This window comes from Macaca thibetana, chromosome 1 (assembly GCF_024542745.1).
Source record: "Macaca thibetana thibetana isolate TM-01 chromosome 1, ASM2454274v1, whole genome shotgun sequence".
Classification (NCBI taxonomy): domain Eukaryota; kingdom Metazoa; phylum Chordata; class Mammalia; order Primates; family Cercopithecidae; genus Macaca; species Macaca thibetana.
In genome coordinates, this window is record NC_065578.1 from 191,569,101 (window position 1) to 191,591,836 (window position 22,736).

At 45.2% G+C, this 22,736-nt stretch overlaps 1 protein-coding gene across 1 annotated transcript; it reads right to left on the reverse strand.

The window, feature by feature from the left end:
• Positions 1-5,951: 5,951 nt before the first annotated feature.
• Positions 5,952-10,731, reverse strand: MYOCOS (myocilin opposite strand). The gene is made up of 3 exons (XM_050768106.1): positions 10,642-10,731; positions 8,973-9,110; positions 5,952-6,813 (listed from the first exon to the last, which is right to left on the reverse strand). The coding sequence occupies exons 2-3, from the start codon at positions 9,065-9,067 to the stop codon at positions 6,666-6,668; spliced, it is 243 nt and encodes an 80-aa protein (XP_050624063.1). The 5' UTR covers positions 9,068-9,110; positions 10,642-10,731; the 3' UTR covers positions 5,952-6,665.
• Positions 10,732-22,736: the final 12,005 nt, after the last annotated feature.

A 22,736-nucleotide genomic window follows, 5' to 3' on the forward strand; every position in this document is an offset into this window, starting at 1 on the left:
CACGTCTTTGAGGTGGCATCTATGCTTGAGACAAGTGAGGGTGAGGGCACACTGGCACCTGGCACTCAGGGGGAAGGACCCAGGCAGAGTGTCTCACACCTGATTTTAGCCATCAGGCAGATTCCAACTTTGCTGCTGGCATCCACATCTCTGTTTCCAGTTCCAGATTTGGTGTCCTCTGAGTTCCAATGGCCAGACCCATGAGGCAGCTTTTTTTTTTTTTTTTCCCCCAGGAGTCTCACTCTGTCACCCAGGCTGGAGTGCCGTGGTGCTATCTCAGCTCACTGCAACCTCCGCCTCCGGGATCCAATTGATTCTCCTGCCTCAGCCTTCCATGTAGCTGGGATTACAGGTATGTGCCACCATGCCTAACTAATCTTTGTATTTTTGGTAGAGACGGGGGTTTCACCATGTTGGCTGGGTTGGTCTCAAACTCCTGACCTCAAGTAATCTGCTTGTCTCAGCATCCCAAAGTGCTGGGATTACAGGCGTGAGCCACTGCACCAGGCCTGGCTTTTCTTTTCCCCTGGGAGTTTATTCTCATTAAGGTTACACATGCCATGAATGAGGAGGGAGAGGATGAGATCTCAAAATGCCTCTCCACTGGTGTATTAATATACTTGAACCCCCATAACAAATACCACCGACAGGGTGGCTTTTGAACCCTGAATAGCTGAGACAAGTCTCAGTTAATTTAGAAAGTTTATTTTGCCAAGGTTGAGGGCACCATGACAGAGCCTCAGGAGAGATCCTGATGACATGTGCCCAAGGTGGTTGGGGAACAGCTTGGTTTTATACATTTTAGGGAGACATGAGACACCAATCAAGATGTACATTGGTTCTGTCCAAAAGGTGGGGCAACTCAAGAAGGGAGGGGGCTTCCAGGTCACGGGTAGGTGAGAGACAAACAGTTGCATTTTTCTGAGTTTCTGATTAGCCTCTCCAAAAGAGACAATCAGATATGCATTTGTCTCAGTGAGCAGAGGGGTGACTTTGAACAGAATGGGAGGCAGGTTTACCCTAAGTAGTTTTCAGCTTGACTTTTCACTTTAGCTTAGTGATTTGGGGACCCCAAGATTTATTTTCCTTTCATAGCTTAAACAACAGAAATTAATTTTCTCACAATTCTGGAGGCTGGAAGTCCAAGATCAAGTTGTCAGCAGGGTTGGTTTCTTCTGAGGCCTCTCTCCTTGGCTTATAGATGACTGGCTGTTCTCTACATCTTCACATTATCTTCCCTCTGTACATGTCTGTACATGTACAATCTCTTTTCACCCTAATGACCTAAGCTTAGCTTAATCACCTCTTTGAAGGCCCTGTCTCCAAAGACAGTTACATTCTAAAGTATTAGGATTAGGGCCAGGTACGGTGGCTCATACCTGTAGTCCCAGGATTTTGGGGGGCCAAGGCGGGAGGATCACTTGAGGTTAGGGGTTCAAGACCAGCCTGGCAACATAGTGAAACCCCGTCTCTACTAAAAATATAAAAATTAGCCAGGTGTGGTAGTGCACACCTGTAATTCCAGCTACTTGAGAGGCTGAGGCAGGAGAATTGCTCGAACCTGGGAGGCAAAGCCTGCAGTGAGCAGAGATCATGTCACCACACTCCAGCCTGGGCAACAGAGCAAGTTTCTGTCTTAAAAAAGACCTAAAAGTTAAAGATAAAGTGTTAGGATTAGGACTTTCAGATATGAATTTGGGGTGGGGATACCATTTAGCCCATAACATCTGGGTGTCAACCACTCTCCCCCACTGACAGCAGACTCTTAAAAACTGAAAAGTCCAGAAATCAGAATGCATGAGCTCATTGATCCTACTAAGCACCTCTACCTGCCAGGTGTTTGAATGAAAAGTGGAAGGTAGAAAGACACTGAGATGCTGAGATGAGCCAATCCTGTTTGCACAGCCCTTCCCATGGCTCCTGTTCTTTCTCTCCATAACCCACTGCATCAGGCTTTGGTAGGGAAGAAGAGGGTAGAGGAAGAAGAAACAGGAAGAGGAAACAAAAGGAAGAAAAACTTTTTATTCATGAAGCTTCCAGAATGTTAGACTCCTCTTCCATTTTTGACTGTTCCTTCTTTGTTTCTTTTGCTGGTTCCTCCTTTTAACCCCAACTTTTAATTTTAATTTTAATTTTTATTTTTTGAGATTAAGTCTTGCTGTTGTTGCCCAGGCTGGAGTGCAATGGTGTGATCTCGACTCACTGTAACCTCTGCCTCCCAGGTTCAACCGATTCTCCTGCCTCAGCTTCCTGAGTAGCTGGGATTACAGGCACCTGCCACCACGCCCAGCTAATTTTTGTATGTTTAGTATAGACGGGGTTTCACCATGTTGGTCAGGCTAGTCTTGAATTTCTGACCTCAAGCAGTCCACCCGCCTCAGCCTCCCAAAGTGCTGGGATTACAGGTTAGCTCCCTGTCAAGATTGAAGCACCCCAGGGCTCAGTTTAGGGTCTCTTCTTATCTACTCATTCCTTTGGGCATTTCATCTAACATCAGGGCTTTAGATTCCAACTCACATATGCTAACGAACCTCATGCTTATGTCTCCAGCCTAGTGATTACTCCTCAACTCCAGATTCACACATCACCTGCCCCCTTGGCGTCTCCATTTAGATGTCTGTTAGGCATGTCAAACTAGCACATATTGAACATCTGACCTTCTCCTCTTTCCTCATCAGACACATCAAATCTGCTGGTTTTATTACTATTTTTTATTTTTTTTTTTTGAGACAAAGTCTCACTCTATCACCCAGGCTGGAGGGCAGTGGCAAATTATAGCTCACTGTATCCTCAAACTCCTGGGCTCAAGCAAGAAGCAGCTTGAGCCTCCCAAGTAGGTGGGACTGCAGGTTTAAGCCACTATGCTCGGCTTTTTTTTTTTTTTTTTTTTTTTTTTTTTTTTTTGTAGAGACAGGGTCTCCCTATGTTGATGAGGCTGGTTTCAAACTCCTGGCCCCAAGCAATCCTCCTGCCTCAGCCCCCACAAGCATGAACCATTGTACCCAGGTAAATCTGCTCTTCTTGTGGCTGAGGAAACTCCATCCCTCTAGTTGCTCGGGCCAAAAATCTTGGAGTTATCCTTTACCCACCTCTCTCTCATACCCCACATCCAATCCATCGGCAGCTTTTGTAGGTTTCATCTTCAAACACATAGATCCAGAATCTGCCCATATTTCTCATCACCCCAATTGTAACCGGTCTAAATGACCATCGTCTTGTTCCTGGATTACTACAATAGCAGCTGACCTGCTTCTGTTCCCCCGACCAATGCAGCCTACTCTCAATGCTGTAGCCAGAACAATCCCATTAAGACACAAACCAGATCACGCCTCTTTTTCTGAAAACCTCTATGGCTTCCCATCTCATTCAAAGTCAAAGTCAGAGTTCTTACAAAACCCCACATCATCTGCCTCCTTCCTCCACCACTGTGCCTTCATCCCACAAAACTCCCTGATCCACTCTACTCAAGCTTCCTTGCTCTCCTTGAATGCACCAGGCACGCTTCTACCTTTGAATCTTTGCACTAGCTCTTCCCTCTGTCCCAAATGTCCACACACCTAACTTCATCACTGGCTTCAAGTCTTTGTTCAAATGCCACCTTCCTCCACAGGCCCTACAGACCTGGAGTCAAAGGAGATCATTTTCGAGCTTTAAAATTTGACTACCCCGCTGGATTTCAGACTTGCATGGGCCCTGTAACCCCTTTGTTTTGGCCAGTTTCTCTTATTTGGAATGGCTGTATTTACCAAATACCTGTACCCTCCTGTATCCAGGAAGTAACTAGCTTGCTTTTGATTTTACAGGCTCATAGGTGGACTTGCCTTGTCTCAGATGACACTTTGGACTATGGACTTTTGGGTTAATGCTGAAATGAGTTAAGACTTTGGAGGACTGCTGGGAAGGCATTTTAGTTTTGAAATGTGAGGACATTAGATTTTAAGGGGCCAGGGACAGAACGATACGTTTTGGCTGTGTCCTCACCCAAATCTCAACTTGAATTATATTCCCTTAATTCCCACATACTGTGGGAGGAACCTGGTGAGAGATAATCTGAATCACGGGGACAGTTTCCACTTACACTGTTCCCGAGCAGTGAATAAGTCTCTCAAGATCTGATGGTTTTATTAGGGGTTTCTGCTTTTGCATCTTCCTCATTTTCTCTTGCTGCCACCATGTAAGAGGTGCCTTTTGCCCTCCGCCATGATTCTGAGGCCTCCCCTCAGAATCATGTGGAACATAAGTCCAATTAAACCTCTTATTCTTCCTAGTCTCGGGTATGCCTTTATCAGTGGCATTACAATGGACTCATACACCTACCCAGACCACACTGTTTAACACGACAACCAACCTGCACTTCTAATCTCCCTTACCCTGTTTCACTGCTTTAACACATCTTTTCCATTATACTTATCACCTCCTGATGTATAATTCACTATTTCTTCATTGTGTATTTGTCTTGTTTTTGAGAGACGGTCTTACTCTGTTACCCAGGCTGAAGTGCAGTGGCATAATCTCAGCTTATTGCAACCTCCACCTCCCAGGCTCAAGTGATCCTTGCACTTTAGCCTCCCAAGTAGCTGGGACTACAGGAGCCCGCCACCATGCCCAGCTAAATTATTTTTGTATGTTTTTGTAGATATGAGGTTGCTACATTGTCCAGGCTGGTCTCAAACTCCTGAGCTGAAGCAATCTGCCCACCTTGACCTCCCAAAGTGCTGGGACTAGAGACGTGAGTCACTGCACCTGGCCTTACATTGTGTATGTTTTTTGTTAGTCTTTCCCCATTGAAATATAAACCTCATGGGGTAGGGATTGTTTTGTACAGTGATATATCCCTAGAACAGTGCCGTGCTCACATAGTAGGTACTCGATATTCAAACAAATGAACAGAGAGAACATCTTAGAATGTGTTCAGAAACCAAATAGAAATAAAGCACAAGAATTAGCCTTTCCCAGCCTGACCTCTCTTTGATTCTATTGCTAACTGGCTGTGTGTCCTCGGACATGTTTAACCTCTGCCCCATCACTGTTTAACAGAACTTTTTTTTTTTTTTTTTGAGACAGAGTCTCACCCTGTTGCCTAGGCTGAAGCACAGGATGCAATCTCAATTCACCACAACCTCCACCTCCCAAGTTCAAGTGATTCTCCTGCCTCAGCCTCCCAAGTAGCTAGGATTACAAGTGTACACCACCACACTCAGCTAATTTTTGTATTTTTAGTGGAGACAGGGTTTCACCATGTTGGCCAGCCTGGTCTCAAACTCCTGACCTCAGGTGATCCACCCACCTCTGCCTCCCAGAGTGCTGGGATTACAGGGGTGAGCCACCACACCCAGCCACATAGCACTCTCTTTAATGGCAGTCACATTCTATATCTGCAACATCCCATAGGGTAGCCATTGGCTGCACAAAGCTACTAAGCACTTGAAATGTGACTAGAATGACTGAAGAACTGAATTTATTTTATTTTAATGAATTTAAATCGAAGTAGTCACAAGTGGCTAGTGGTCGTCCTATTGGACAGTGCAGGCCTGTTTCCTCACCAGACTGAGGAGAGAGAGATGTGTATGTCCAGCATCCAGCTGGCAATGACAGACACTCAGTGCAGGCTCCTTCCCTGCCCCACACTGCCAAAGGCCACAGGTAAGAAGCCCAACTTCCACACCAACGGCACAGTCCGCTACTATGGGGGTAGAAGGACTGGAGCACTTTTTGTTTTTAAAGAAGGCACGTTGGTTTTATTAAATGCATGGGGTCAGGGAGATCACAGAGTGATTGCCCCAACTCCACAATGGGGTACAGAAGTTTTGGCTCCCTTTCTCACAGGGGAGTCAGAGCACATGTATAAGCGCAGGCCCGGAGAGAGAACAGCTGCAAGGACTCTAGGAAGAAGCAGATGAAATAAAGGATGACACGTGGGGATACTTTTTATATGTATATGTATGCCAGAATTATCACATTTTTGAAGCCTTCAAACAATTTTGAAGAGCCCTGGAAGTCCTTAGAGGTGCACTGGGGCCTGTCAAGGAGCTTGGAGAGGACTCAAGCAATAGACTTCTCCCCAGCAGAACCACTCTACACTTGGCTGCTTTTCAGGGTAGAGTTTTCTGTTACAGAGTTAGACAATCACTTCAAATCTCCCGGAAGCAAACTTTAAAAACACTGTCAATAAACGTGAAACTCAACCACCGTAGCCCCAGCACATGGCATGGGAATGCAGCTCCAAAATACAGGGCCACACAACTGTAGTGTCTCAGGTTGTGTTTTGAAAATCCAGCTACCTCAGGCTTCCCAGGACCTAAGATCTTTAAATTCTGGACTTCAAAGGCCTAGACTTTTCACTGATTCAGATTTAGTAATAAACAACGAGGCCTGATAATTGTTTATTAATTTGAATACAACTGACTACAGCAACAGTTCTATAACATAACATAAATGAAAGATCAAAATATATGCATATCATATCAGAGACTTGGATTGAAAAACCAAAAACGGCTAAGTATATTAGCAAGGGTAAACCATGCTCTATAGTGGTTCTAGGTGATGAAGAAAAATAGGAAAGAACAAAGATCTTCAAGAATCTTCTAAGACAAACCTCAAGAATGCCACTGAAACTGTTTTCTGGAGTTCTGTGTAAGAATTCACTTCAAAATAAGTTTCACATCTTAGGAGACTGTGGGATCCTCAGCTGGAGAAGGAGGTGGGGCAGGAGGTACTGTGAGGTGGGTCCTGCGAGGGGGAGGGGTTTGTTCCAAATCCAAGTGGGAGAGCATCTCCTTGGCTTCATCACTTTTCTGGGTAATTATCTCTTTTCTAGGAAGAAAGGCACATTGAATGCCATTTGAATAAAGATAGGGGTTTAAATAAATAGAGAGAAAGAACAGACTGGGCATGGTGGTTCATGCAGATACAGATAATCCCAGCACTTTGGGAGGCTGAGGTAGAAGGATCACTTGAGCCCAGGAGTTCAAGACCAGCCTGGACAACATAGGGAGACCCCCTCTCCACAAGAAAATAAAAATTAGCCAGGTATGGTAGCATGTACCTGTGGTCCCAGCTACTCGGGAGGCTGAGGTGGGAGGATTGCTTGAGCCTGGGAGATCGAGGATACAGTGAGCTGTGATTGTACCATTGCACTTTAGCCTGGGTGACAGAGTGAGACCCTGTCTCAAAACAACCAAAAAGAAGGAACAAGAGAAATACCCCAGATGCCAGCATCTAAAGAGAATAGTTAACATTTTAGAGGACATCCTTTCAAGCTCCTCCAGCCACACTCACCTTGCAGAAATGAGATCTACTTTATGAACACTTTGTCAGTCAGCTCTCCTCAGAGTGAGCTCAGCTGTCCCCGTTGGTGCCATGGAACCAACAGAGTTGGAGTCTGCACCCTCACTCCTCCACCCCCATCCTCCAAGGGTCTCTTAGGATTAGAGCAGGAGTTCTTCCCATCAATTAGCTTTCTCCATCCCCTACTGGCCTCTGTGCATTTCATCCTGGGACAGGCTGTGTCTAAATCTTGCATTTGCATTCCAGCTATTCGTAGGGCCAGTCCATTCTCAGGTTCACTTCACAGCTCCCTTTGGCCTAACTTGTCCCCATCGCCAGGCTGCGAGGTTCACCTCCCCTTCTGCTGGAGTCTTCCCATCCTCTCCAGGGCTGGGCAAACCTTGCCACCAAGCGCATAGGACTAGCCTGTCAAGCTTTTATAGGTTCAGATTTAACTGTTCCCTGAACATTTACTATGTTCCAGGGACTAGAAATTACCTAGAAAGTAACCACATGTAGAATCTCAGCCCCCACATTAAATCTTTCAGCTGAGCAAGCTGAGACAGAAGGTGATTTACCCAGATCATGTGACCAGTAGAAGGCAGAACTGGAATCCAGATTTAAATTTTAATCTGGCCACAAGTTCACGGCTGCCATCTCCCAGTCAAAGCTGATCCCTAATGTTGCTGAAAGGATGTGGGATGATAGGAAAGGAATTGTTTGGTGGCTAGGACAGGCCGCAGAATTGTGCCATCTCGTCCTTGGATGGACACTAGAGCGCAGGGACCACACTTCCGGCAGACAATGCCCACTCTCACGGTCTAAACCCGTGGTGTAAAACTGGCCGTGCACCACTATCAACAAGGAGTTAACATTCCCATGTATGGTAACTAAGAAATGGTACCTAATTCCTATTCATTTGTTAGTATCTTAAATCCTAATAAATTCTAAGGTCAAAGGGCATTGTAAACAACATTAGATGGAATCTGTATTTTTTATTTCAAATCAATAATTTTGATTTTTTTGACCAACTTCTTAACAGATTTAGTAAGATTATTATTTTTAATCTCATAATGTACCCGACGAAGAGCTCAAGCTAGAGGTGTCAGCTTGGGCCAGGCACAGTGGCTCTCGTCTGTAATCCCAGCACTTTGGGAGGCCGAGGCAGGTGGACTACTTGAGCCCAGGAGTTTGAGACCAGCCTGGGCAACATGGCAAAACCCTGTTTCTGTTAAAAATACAAAATATTAACCAGACATGGTGGCGCATGGCTGGTGGGAGGCTGAGGTGGGAGGATTGCTTAAACCCCAGGAGGTTGAGGCTGAGGCTACAGTGAGCTGTGATTGCACTACTGAACTCCAGCCCAGGTGACAGAGCGAGACCCTGTCTCGAAAAAACAAAACAAAACAAAGTGATCCCCACTCCCCACCCTCTATCAAGAGCCACCAATGTGAAGTTTATCCCACCACCACCCACGCAGTGAACATACACAAATGGGTGTCATCACCCTTTGAAGGGCCATGTGAGAAAAGTCTGTTTTCCACAATGGATGACAAAGCAGTTTCCTCTTCTGTGAGACGTGTCTTGCAGCAGCATTAAATACATTTAAATAACCAGTGCCAGCTACAGTTTCAGGCACTTGCTGGGGCTCAGTGTTATGCTCCATCCCAACCCCACAAGCGATCCAGAGGAAAGATTTTAGGTACCTCGTGGTCATGGTGACTCGGCGCCTGGTTACCTCGGAGGTCAAGTCCTTGTAGGGGAGATTAATGCCGTTGTCTGCAGGGCTTCTCTGAGCCATGGCCTTGCACTCAGGGGATTTGAGGAATTTAAAGTTACTGCACCTGTGAGTGTAAAACACACATGCTAGCACCCATGCTTCAGGGGTCAGGAATGCTCCAGCTAGGTCCAGCATGACGCAGTTTGCACAGAACATTCACTGCCTTACTCTCAGTGGGTTTTCTGGACAGCCTGGCCATCATCCTCTTTCCCCCCAGGTCAAGAGGCAGATATTTCCTCAAATACCTATTATGAGGAGTGGGCGGCTAAGAGTAAAATCCTTGTTGGTTGTTTATATATAACAAATGTGATTATTCCAATCGTGCAATGGGCGGCTCTCATTACCCCCAGATAACACCGAGGATGTGGAGGCACAGAGAGGTGAACTGAATCTCCCCAGGTTGCACAGCAGCCCTGTCTCATGCTGGTTTCCCTCTAATGGCGCCATTCCAGAGGAGCCCTTTCCTCACAGGGCTGTTTGGCCTCACTGACTGACACGTGCAGAGCTTTCTTCCTGGAACACTTACCTTCTAAAAAGCAGGAAAGGGACATAAACAAGACTGCGGCTGGGAGCCAAGCAACTTGTCCAGATACGCACATGGCATAGAGACTGGAGGGTTGATTTTGATAACAGAGATAGCGGCCACCCATTTACTGTCAGCCACCTTGGGATGTCCTTTTACTTTGTCCCCCTCCTCCTTTTTTGGGGGGGTTTTTTGTTTGTTTGTTTGTTTTTGAGGCAGGGTCTGGCTCTGTTATGAAGGCTGGAGTGTATCGGAGCCATCTCGGTTCACTGCAGCCTCCGCCTCCCGAGTAGCTGAGACTACAGGTGCATGCCACCATGCCCAGCTAATTTTTGTATTTTTTGTAGAGATGGGTTTCACCATGTTGCTCAGGTTGGTCTCAAACTCCTGAGATCAAGAAATCTGCCCTCCTTAGCTTTCCAAAGTGCTGGGATTACAGGCGAGAGCCACCATGCCTGGCCCTTTTACTTCATGTTATTTGATAACCACAGTAACCCCACATGTAAGTATTATGATCCTCATTCAACAAATGGGGAAACTGAGCAGTAGAGAAATTAGGTAGCTTTTCAGGAGTCACAGAGCTAGAATTAGAACTAGGTCTGTCTGACTTCAAAGACTATATTCTCTCCACTACAGAGCCAAGTCATCTCCCAATAAACAGAAGATGAATTAGAATAATTCCCATTCCTAGACACCAGGTCACACTCAATGTGGTGACTCTGCCATTCTACAGTATAGATTGCAACAGCCGGAGCTCACCAGCTTGATCTTTTGGCTGGAAAGGTTTGTTCTTATAAGGATGCCCAACTTACCTTTTAATCCCAGGTCAGCTTAGCATATAACCGCTTTTACGCGTCAACTCATGGATTTGCTAAGAAATGTCCTTATTACATACTCTGTACCCACATACCAGCTACTTCACCACTTTGGAAAGAGAAAAGGTGGAAAAAGGACCACCAACGTCAACTTCCTCCCCTTGAGTCTTTTATCCTCATGTAGTCAGTCTCTCTGAGGAACTTGGGTTAATAAGACTGATTTGCAACCTTAGAAAGCATCAGCTGAAACAAATTACCCCTGGAGCCATGTCCTTGAGAAATCCCCACAGATGTCACAGGGAGAGAACGGGTCTTGGGGGCAGAGCAGGGAAAGAGCTTTCTGTCATGTGAGCAGTGGTGAAGCACTGTCTTAGACGCTGGTAAACACGACATTGTGATCTAGTCTCTTTATCGGCTACTTTTTAAAAAGCTAATTCACGTACGCCCCGCCTCCCAGCGCCAGCAGTCATCACTGATCCCACCTCTTCCTGATAATTCACAGCACTTCTGCCATGCTGGCAGGTGTTTCAGCTCTGAAATTAAAGGAGTTGTCTGCGCAACTCCCACTTTTGATCTGAGTGATCTCGGGCAAGTAATTTAACCTCTAGAAGCCTTGGTTTTCTTATTTGTGAAAGAGGACTAATACTATCTTCTAGGGCAGTCGTGAGGGTTGAGAAAATATTTGCAAAAAATTCCTAATTTTGCCTTTCTTGCATTTTTTTACTTTTAAAAATGTATTATTACTATTATAATTATTGAGACAGGGTCTCACCCTGTCACCCAGGCTGAAGTGAAGTGGTGAGATCATAGCATAGATCCCATCAGGCTGAGGTGGGAGGATCATTTGAGGCCAAGAGTTCAAGGCTGCAGTCGATTTCTTTACAATGATAATAAAACCACAATAGAAGAAATTTGCTATTTGGGAAGATAAGATGTAATGAAGCTGGGATTAAAAACAAGGTTGACACAAGGTCTATATATACATAGATAGATATAGCTATTTCCCTTTGTCAACGAAAAGATTCAAACTCTGTAAAACATTTGAAGAGATTCTGAGCCAAATATGAGTGACCATCATGACCTGTGACACAGCCCTCAGGAGGTCCTGAGAACACATGCCCAAGGTGATCGGGGTGCAGCTTGGTTTTACACATTTTAGAGAGGCAGGAGACATCAATCAAATACATTTAAGAAATACATTGGTTTGGTCCAGAAAGGCAGGACAACTCAAAGCGGGGGGGCTTCCAGGCTATAGGTGAATTTAAAAATTTTCTTTTTTATAATTGGTTGAGTTTTCTAAAGACCTGGCATTGATGGAAAGAGAATGTTCAGGTTAAGATAAAAGATGGTGGTCGGCCGGGCGCGGTGGCTCAAGCCTGTAATCCCAGCACTTTGGGAGGCCGAGGCGGGTGGATCACGAGGTCAGGAGATCGAGACCATCCTGGCTAACATGGTGAAACCCCGTCTCTACTAAAAATACAAAAAAAAAAAAAACTAGCCGGGCGTGGTGGCGGGCGCCTGTAGTCCCAGCTACTCGGAGGCTGAGGCAGGAGAATGGCGTGAACCCGGGAGGCGGAGCTTGCAGTGAGCCAAGATCGCGCCACTGCACTCCAGCCTGGGTGACACAGCGAGACTCCGTCTCAAAAAAAAAAAAAAAAAAAAAAAAAAAAGATAAAAGATGGTGAAGGCCAAAGGTTCTTTCAAAGTCTTATAGTGACTGACCTTAGAGACAATAGATGACAAATGTTTCCTATTTAGATCTCAGTTAATCTCCTTAGGATTGGGAGGGTCTGGAATAAAAAGATCTAGCTATGTTAATAGAGATTCTTTACAGATGCAAATTTGCCCCCACAAAGAATGGCTTCGCATGACCATTTCAAAATATGGTGAAGAAACATGTTTGGGGGTAAAATATTTTGATTTTCTTTCTTGTCTCATAATGTTATGCCAGAGTCAGGTTGGAGAGTTTAAGCCACGATTAGTGTTAAATAAAACCCATCTGAAGAGAATTTATGATTTGCAGGGCTTGATACCCCACACCCCTTAGATAGGAATTTGGGCAAAATAAAAATCAGAGTTTAGTCCTCACCTTCATATAATGGAATGAAGGTAAGCCCTGTCCCCTGTATTAGTCAGGGTTCTCTAGAGGGAAAGAGCTAATAGGAGATAGATAGATAGATAGATTTTATACAGATAGATTTTATATATATATATATATATATATATATATACACATATATATATATAAAGGGGGGTTTATTAAGTATTAACTCACATGATCACAAGGTCCCACAAGCTGTCTGCAAGCTGAGGAGTAAGAAATGCCAGTCTGAGCCCCAAGACTGAAGAACTTGGAGTCTGATGTTGGAAGGCAGGAAGCATCCAGCACAGGAGAAAGATGTAGGCTGGGGGCTAGGCCAGTCTCACCTTTTCACATTTTTTGCCTGCTTATATTCTAGCTGGCAGCTGCGTAGACTGTGCCCACCCAGATGAAGAGTGGGTCTGCCTTTCCCAGCCCAGTGACTCAAACGTTTTTTGTTTGTTTGTTTGTTTGTTTTTGAGACAGAGCCCTGCTCTGTTGCCCAGGCTGGAGTGCAGTGGCGCAATCTCGGCTCACTGCAACCTCTGCCTCCCAGGTTGAAGCAATTATCCTGTCTCAGCCTCCCCAGTAGCTGGGACTACAGGCCCACACCACCATGCCCAGCTAATTTTTGTATTTTTAGTAGAGACGGGGTTTTACCCCGTCACCATATTGGTCAGGTGGTCTCAAATTCCTGACAGGCGATCCTCCCACCTCAGCCTCCCAAAGTGCTGGGATTACAGGTGTGAGCCACCACGCCCGGCCCTAACTCAAATGTTAATCTCCTTTGGCAACACCCTCACAGACATACCCAGGATCAATGCTTTGTATCCTTCAATCCAATCAAGCTGACACTCAGTGTTAACCATCATGTTACAGGAAAGGGGTCCTGAAGCAGACTCCAAGAGAGGGTTCTTGGATCTTGTGCAAGAAAGAATTCAGGGCGAGTCCGCAGTGCAAAGTGAAAGCAAGTTTATCAAGAAAGTAAATGAATAAAAGAATGGCTACTCCATAGACAGAGCAACCCCAGGGCAACTGGTTGCCCATTTTTATGGTTATTTCTTGATGATATGCTAAACTAGGGGTAGATTATTCATGCCTCCCCTTGTTAGACCATATAGGGTGACTTCCTGACATTGTCATGGCATTTGTAAACTGTCATGGCGCTGCAGGGAGTGTAGCAGTGAAGACGACCAGAGGTCACTCTCGTCACCATTTTGGTTTTGGCTGGCTCCTTTACTGCAAACTGTTTTATCAGCAAGGTCTTTATGACCTGTGTTTTGTGCCAACTTCCTATCTCATCCTGTGACTCAGGATGCCTTCACTGTCTGAGAATGAGCCCGGTAGGTTTCAGCCTCATTTTCCCCAGCTCCTGTTTAAGATGCAGTTGCTCTGGTTCCCACGCCTCTGACAATCACACCCTCCAAGCCCAATTAGATACTTTTTGAAAGCAGGGGCTGGGTGCAGTGGCTCATGCCTGTAATCCCAGCACTTTGGGAGGCCAAGGCGGATGGATCACGAGGTCAAGAGTTTGAGACCAGCCTGAAAACATGGTGAAACCCCATCTCTACTAAAGAGACAAAAAAAATTAGCCGGGCATGGTGGTGTTCACCTGTAATCCCAGCTGCTTGGGTGCCTGAGGCAGGAGAATCACTTGAACCCGGGAGGCAGAGGTTGCAGTGAGCTGGGATAGCGCCATTGCAGTCCAGTCTGGGTGACAGAGTGAAACTTCGTCTCAAAAAAAAAAAAAAAAAAAAAAGGAAGAAAGAAAGGAAAAAAAAAAAAAAAAAAAAGCAGGAGCCCAGTATTTTTCCCTTCCTCCTATCTCAGGGCTTGGCCAGGCTGAGCTCCTAGTGGGGACCCAACAATTACTTACATTGAATCAGAAGATTCAGAAGCATTGTCTTTTCATCTGTTCCTTTAGCTATATGATTCCCAAAGTCTCTAAATCGTGAAGGGTTTTCAAAGTATAGACAAATTTTTGCATTGTATTTGAATATGTCAGAAGCAATTATTGTATGTAAATTTCAGGAGATATACAGCCACCGTAATAATTTGTTTTTGTTTGTTTGTTTTTGTTTTTGAGATGGAGTCTCGCTCTGTTGCCTAGACTGGAATGCAGTGATGTCAGCTCACTGCAATCTCCACCTCCCGGTTTCAAACAATTATTGTGCCTCAGCTTCCCCAGTAGCTAGAACCACAGGTGCCCACCACATTTTTTTATTTTTAGTAGAGATGGGGGTTTCCCCACATTGGCCAGGCTGGTTTTGAACTCCTGACCTTAAGTGATCTGCCCATCTTGGCTTCCCAAAATGTTGGGATTACAGGCATGAGCTGCTGCGCCCAGTCTTGATTTCTTTAAATAATCTGTTTTGTGTGTGTTTGTTTGCTACTGTTTTAGTTCAATGACTTTTGAAAACAAAATCTGAGCTTTAGCTAGGAACCCTCAGGGAGTCTGTTGTAGTTCAGATACATCTAAAGTGTTGACAATAGTATAATCCAGAAAAAAATCACTATTTCCCACACTAGCCATCCTTTAGGATGTGTCATACTTCGCTGAAACATGTTCCTGAATCCTGACATCTAAACATGAAGCTTACATTTCATACAAGGAGAGGTCCTGGTAATAAAGCCGTTGAACAATAAGAGAGTCTATTTCTTTACACTGATGATAATGAAAGCACAATAGAAGAAATCTGCTTTTTGGGGGGATAAGATGTAATGAGCTAGGATTCAAAACAAGGTCTGCTTGATACCAAAGTCCATACATTTAACAACCACATTTTCCACTCTCCAAATACATATATGGGTAAAATAAAGCAAGAAAATGCATACTTTAGAAGCAATAGAAAAGTATCCAACGACAAGATACTGTTACCAATTTTAAAACAAATTGGGGGCACCAAAAGCTTTCTTAGATTCTTAGTTACTTGATAAATAGATTGAAATTATCTCAAATGATAGGGGCTGGTTGAGAGGATACTCATGTCAAAAGATACTCAGGTCAAAAAAGAGGGATACTCATGTCAAAAAAAGGAGATAGTGAGGCCAGACGTGGTAGCTCACACCTGTAATCTCAGCACTTTGAGAGGCTGAGGTGGGCAGATCACCCAACGTCAGGAGTTTGAGACCAGCCTGGCCAACATGGTGAAACCCCGTCTCCACTAAAAAATATAAAAATTAGCTGGGTGTGGTGGCGGGCACCTGTAATCCCAGCAACTCAGGAGGCTGAGGCAGGAGAACCGCTTGAATCCAGGAGGTGGAGGTTGCAGTGAGCTGAGATCACACCACTGCACTCCAGCCTGGGTGACAGAGCAAGACACCATCTCAAAAAACAAACAACAAACAAAAAGGCGATAGTGATCCTCTTGAAAGAACAGGATGGGTGACCCTCGTGGGCCTTGCAGGAAGAATTGAACTGGAACCCCAAAGGCACATGTAGGAACTAGATTACCTTGTCATCCCCTCAACAGCAGAGGCTATGGCACTAGATCACTATCACAAATGTGACTCAGTTATCCTCAATCTCTGCAAAATGTCTAAGGCCAACATAACTTTTTCTAGACATATATGCATATCTGAGATAAAGGACAGTTAGCACTAAGGTGGGGTTATGAGTCTGTCAAGTGTACTATCAGCTCCCTTGACCAGCTCTTGAGTCTCTGAACTTGGTTGGTTGAGTGCCAACCCAGGTGACATTCACTTCTCTACCCACTCAGCACCTGCACCTGTGCAGCTGTATGTGGCTAGTGGAAAACATACAACCTTGATAGCCAGTCTTCCTTTAAATTCATGAGTGCAGCTGTCAGTGCATGCTCATCCTAGGCCTAGATACCTTCTCTTCTGTCCTCAAACCTCCAACACGTCTTCCCAATTCTCATTCTTAGCTGAGGAAAATGGAAGCAATTATAAGAGAATTCCACACTCACCACGCCTACCCACCTTCCAACCTTCGTGCCCATGTTCTCTGTCTCCTCTCACCTTACTCTAGATGAACTATTGGCACTCTTTTCAGGGGCCAACCCTTCCACTCCAGCACTAGATTCCGTTCCCTCTCATCTACTCAAGGTCTTCGTTTGAACAATTCTCCCGTCTCTTTATTAACAAATTTCCCCTCTCTGTTGGAACTTTCTCATCAGTGAACAACCATGTTATTTCTCCCATTTTAACCTTCTCTTGTTCCCACTTTTCCCCACCACAAAACAAAGACAAACTTTGCTTGTAAAAGACTTGTCTATATTCATTGCCTCCAATTCCTTTCCTTCAATTCTCTGTCAAATCCACTTTAAAAAACATTTCTCATATCACTCAGTCACCAGCAGTAGTTGAAACAGTAAATAACTCACTCCTCCTTGAAGCATTGTCTTCATTGACTTCCAGGACACCGCCCTCTCACTTGGTCCAAAGTCACTGGCAACTCTTTCTCAGTTCCCTCTGCTTGTTTCCTCTTATTTCGCTATACTCGTAACAGGACAGCATCCAAGCCTCAGTCCTTGAATCTCTTCTTTTCTCTACACTCATTTCCCTGTTGATCTCACCTAGTCTCATCACTTAATTGCCTGTCGGGTTCACAACTATGCCAATTATCATGCTTGGGGTCAGCTTCCAGTCCATGCTGAGGTCCGAAGGGAGTAGGTAGATGAGCAGCAAGAACATTTGGGAAGCTGTAGGCAGGTGAAAGATGATTTTATTCAGCAGCAGCTCTCATCAACAACTTTCTCACACTATCTGCGCTGTCTCAGCTGCTTAGTCCAGTGGCTCCCACACACCACTGCCCAGACAGCTGCCCCCTGCCTCAGGGTCAGCAGCTTAACTCTTTCTCTCTCCAGGCTCAAGCTGAGCCATGCTGTGCCCTGGCTTCCCACTGTCTGCAAAATGGACAACTTTGGTTCTCTTTCTCTAGGTGCCAGCATGCCTGTATAGTGTCAGCAGGACAATTATACCTTTTACAGACAACAGTGGCTTAAAGCCAAATGATGAGCCTTCCCATGTTATGGCTACATGGCTGTGATAACAAGTGGAGTTATATGCCTGCACTCTAAACTCACTGAGTCACTCTGGATGTTTACCTCGGCCTATCCTTGACCAAAGCACAGCCATGTTCCTTACAATGCCATCCATCTATAGGAGATGACATCTATCGATCTGTCTCTCCAGCCCCGATCTCTCTCGTGAACTCAACCAATATATCAGCTGCTGACTTGACATCTCAATATAACCAATAAACCTGTAAATTCCACGTGTCCAAGGCTGAACTCCTGATCACCTCCTTCAAACCTGTTCCAGCAGCTGTCTTCCTCTTTGTTGTTGTTGTTGTTATTTATTTGAGACAGAGTCTCACTCTGTCACCCAGGCTGGAGTGCAATGGCATGGTCTCAGCTCACTACAACCCCTGCCTCCCCGGGTTCAAGCGATTCTCCTACCTCAGCCTCCCCAGTAGCTGGGATTACAGGTGTGCGCCACCACACTGGGCTAATTTTTATATTTTTAATAGAGACAGGGTTTCGCCATGTTGGCCAGGCTGGTCTCAAACTCCCGACCTCATGTGATCCACCTGCCTCGGCCTCCCAAAGTGCTGAGATTACAAGCATGAGCCACCGCACCTGGCTCTTTGTTTTGTTTGTTCGTTTGTTTGTTTGTTTTGAGATGGAGTTTTACTCTTGTCACCCAGGTTGGAGTGCAGTGGCATGATCTCGGCTCACTGCAACCTCTGCCTCCGGGGCTCAAGTGGTTCTCCTGCCTCAGCCTCCCGAGTAGCTGGGATTACGAGTGTGTGCCACCATGCCCGGCAAAGTTTTGTATTTTTAGTAGAGACAGGGTTTCACCACGTTGGCCAGGCTGGTTTCGAACTCCTGACCTCAAGTGGTCCACCTGCCTCGGCCTCCCAAAGTGCTGGGATGACAGGTGTGAACTACCGCGCCTGGCCCCTCATTTCTGTTAATGGCAACCCCATCCTTTTGGCAGCACAAGCTCCAAATCTAGAAGTCATCTTTGTCTTATCTCTTTCTCTCTCTCAAACCAACATTCAGTCCGTCAGCAATGGATTTTCAACTCTACTCTTCAGTTATACTTAGAATCCAGCCACTTCTTATCACCTCCACTGTTACCATCCTGGTCCAACTCACCATTATCTTTGGCATAGATTAAGCCTGTCTGGTTCCCTGCTTTCATCCTTGTCACTTTCAATCTATTTGCAACATGCAGCCAGAGCAATCTTTAAAATTATGTCATGTTACTACTCTGTTCCAAACTCTCCATGGCTTTTTATTTCACAGAGTAAAAGCCAAAAGCCTTACAATGGCCTTCAAGGTCTGATAGAATCTGCGTTCTTCCCCCGACCCCGATTTCTTTGATCTGTCAACTCCTATTACTCTCCCTTTTCTCAGTCAGTTTCAACCATCTGGCCTCCTTACCATTCCTTGAACACCCAGAGATATTCTCCCTTCAAGTCAGGTCTTTGCATTTGCTCATACCTCTGCCTGGAATATGCTTTTCCCAAATATCTTGATATCTGTTCCCTCTCTTCCTTCAAGTCTTTGCTCAGTGTTGTCTGCACAGTGAGGCCTTCTTTGACTACTCCATCTAAAATGTAGAAAAAAAGCATGCATTTTTGTCTACCATGTTCACTGCCATATCTCAACACCTAAAACAATGATGTTGCAGTGAACGCTGTGGGGCTCCCATCCACATCCCCTTTGCAGTTGAGGCAGTTGTTGCCCTGCTGGGAGTGTTGGTGGTGATGACTCTCAGCTGAGTGCCTCTCCAGGCATTGCTCTCAGCTGAAGAAAGTTGCCTTAGCCATGTTTCTGCTCCTCTCCTAGAGCTAAAGGCTAGCCCGCAACAAATGACTTGCCCACCACTGGGGATATGAAGGCTCAGCCCCCTTGCCTCAACTTGGGATGACTCTAAAGATTCATCCCCAGCTGCAGAGCTGCCAGTAGGGTCAGCTGAGGCCTTTATTGTAACTGCACCATGGTTCAAGGGCTCCCTTTGCCCAATCCTACTTACTTAATTCTCCCAGATATTGATGCAGAGGGCACTCCCTCAATGAGCTTTCTGCACATAAATCTTGATTTCAGTGTCTGTTCCTAGTATTCTGTTAGAAACTTGACCTAACACTATTTGTATCAGTAGGGGATAGAGGAAGTAAACTCTAAAAAGACTTTTGGCACTAGATTACCAAGTAATGTGGACCTCATCACTGGCAGTAATTAAGCATTAGTATCCCTTGGAAAACTGTAATGGCACAATTGTTAAATTTTTCCCTGGTGTTGAATTGGGAGGGGATACTGTTGGAAGGGGACAAACTGGCAGGTGCATTATCTCAAGCTTTTGCGAGATTCAGGGGGAAGTACTAAATATAATGCCTCTTGCTGGGTGCTATTGATGAATTTGAGAAAGACAATGAAAGACTGGACTCCCAATCAGTCATTGCAGGTGAAGTGACCAAGTCAGAGGCCTCTTTGGCAGCATAATAAAGAGGCTTTCATTTCCCACAGCCAAAGGGCAGTAAAAGCTGAGGATAAGGCTGAGGATTTAGGTGTGGTGGCTCACACCTGTAATCCTAGCACTTTGGGAGGCCAAGGCAGGAGGATTTCTTGAGCCCAGGAGTTCAAGACCAACTGGGGCAACATAGTGAGACCCTATAATCTACAAAAAATGAAAAAGTTAGCCAGGTGTGATGGCATGTGCCTGTAGTCCCAGCTACTCAGGAAGCTGAGGTGGGAGGATCACTTGAGCCCAGGAGTTCAAGGTTGCAGCAAGCTGTGATCGTGCCACTGCACTCCAACCTGGGTGACAGAGCAAGACCCTGTCTCGCCAAAAAAAAAAAAAAAAAGCATCACAGAGAATGTTGAATTCTCAGTCCCAGCAAGTCAAGAAAAAGTGGGATTCTGAGACTGAGATGAAGTCTTAATGGGCTAATATACTTGGAAACCTTGAAACCCAGATCCCCCTGAACCCTCCAGGCCTGCAGAAATGGTTTGGTCCTCTCTGTTAAACAGAGACTAGAACTCACTTGGCTTGAAGATGCTGCAGAGGCTTCTACCTTGTAAGGCAACATGTGTTTTCCTTGGGACCTCCCTTTGCGCAACCAGATGAATATCTAGGGTCACCATCCTTTGTTCAGTTTCTGGACTCAGAACCCACTGGGTAAAAGATAAATTGGGTCCTCAGGAGGAAGGATCTTATAATACCATGACAAGTGTATACTAATGATTTCCCACAGAGATCTAGGGACATTTAGTCAAGGAACCATCCACTGGAGACAGAGGAACACCCATACATTTTGAAGGTTGTGGAATGTAACATTCAAGATGACACTGGTATTCAAAGTGTAAACATGGACCCTCCATCAGAGTTGAAGACACATGAAGGCTAGAAATAAATAGAATTGTGGCCCAGTTCTAACTCACAGTGAGTCCACTTGGTCCAAGTCCTATCAAGTGGTTATTTCCTTGCTCTTTGAAGGTATACTTGGAATGGACATACTTGGAAGTTGATAGTACTCCCACATTAGGTTTTGTTTTTTTTTTTGTTGTTGTTGTTTTGTTTTGTTTTGAGATGGAGTTTTACTCTTGTCGCCCAGGTTGGAGTGCAACAGCACGATCTCAGCTCACGGCAACCTCCTCCTCCCGGGTTCAAGTGATTCTCCTGCCTCAGCCTCCCAAGTAGCTGGGATTACAGGTGTGCACCACCATGCCTGGCTAATTTATTATTATTATTAGTAGTAGTAGTAGTATTTTTAGTAGAGATGGTGTTTCACCATGTTGGTCAGGCTGGTCTCGAACTCTTGACCTCCTGATCCACCCGCCTTGGCCTCCCAAAGTGCTGAGATTACAGGTGTGAGCCACCGCACCTGGCTGCACATTCGTTTTTGACCTGAGGTAGGAATTATTGCAGTGGGAAATGCTAAGTTGCTAAGTGAAAGTCTTTCGGCTTCCGCCCAGTCAATGTAGTAAATAAAATGTCATGCGGTGGGTAGGAATAGCTCTGACTGATGCCACTGTTAGAAACCTAAAGGGTACAGGCCGGGTTCGGTGGCTTATGCCTGTAATCCCAGCACTTTGGGAGGCCTAGGCAGGCGGATCGCCTGAGGTCAGGAGTTCGAGACCAGACGGGTCAACATGATGAAACCCCATCTCTACTAAAAATACAAAAATTAGCCAGGCATGGTGGTGGACGCCTATAATCCCAGTTACTCAGGAGGCTGTGAGGCAGGAGAATTGCTTGAATCCGGGAGACAGAGGTTGCAGGGAGCCGAGATCGTGCCACTGCACTGCACTCCAGTCTGGGCTACAGAATGAGACTCCATCTCAAAAAAAAAAAAAAAAAAGAGAAAAAAGAAAAAGAAAAAGAAAACAAACCTAAAGGATACAGGGCCAGCAGTTCTCATAATATCCCTATTGAATTTATTTCTCTGGCCCCTACAAAAACCAGCCTGAAGACTACTGCAAATTCAACCAAGTTGTAGCTGTAATTGTAATTGCTGAGACAGAAGTAATATATTTGTTAGGGTAGATTAATGTCAGTTTACCCATCAGTCAGATTTTTGTTTTAGGGATCCAGAGGTCTGGGGAATGATTTTCCATCCCCTGCAAATTGAAGGACAAAATGTTGCACCTTGTACCTCCCACCACTAAGAAAGAAGCACAATGCCTGGTAGGCCTCTTTGGATTCTGAGGTAGCATATTCCGTATTTAGGAATACTGCTGCAACCCACATACTGACGAACATGAAAGTCTGCTGACTTTGAGCAGATATTAGTGCAGGAAAGGACCCTGCAGGTCCAGGCAGTGGGGCAAGTGGTCCCACAGCCACTTGGTTGATACTAAGCAGAAGACCTTCTGGTAAGAGGTATTGGTGGCTCACAAGGACGTTTTGTGGCAAGCTCCAGTAGGAGAATTACAATGCAATTTTATCTGCAATGAAGTTTGATGCAAAGTTCCTGGGAGGTGAGCAAATGGCCAGAACAGCCCATTTTGCGTAGTTCTATTAGATCCTGAAAACCATGCTTTTGAGCAGGCCCAGGAGCAATCTACAAGATGGAAGTGGTACATTGAGAATTGTGCACAAGTAGGGCCCAAGGGAACAAGCAGGTAGCCCAGACCCCCATATTATTCATTCATATTGTACCAGCACCTCTCCCTCAATTTATCTCTTTGTTTGCCCAAGGAGTCTCTTATAGTCAGCTTAAAGACAAAAAAAAAAAAACAAAAAACAAAAAGAACCCCTCAAGTTTGGTTTTGTCAATTCAGTAGGTAAGTGCAAGCC

Bases quoted from the DNA above. Each gene is read 5' to 3' on its own strand.
- MYOCOS (XM_050768106.1), bottom strand. From the start codon at position 9,067: ATGGCTCAGAGAAGCCCTGCAGACAACGGCATTAATCTCCCCTACAAG. The intron at 6,814-8,972 runs GTACCTAAAATC...CTTTCTTCCTAG, and splicing joins CGAGTCACCATGACCACGAG to AAAAGAGATAATTACCCAGA.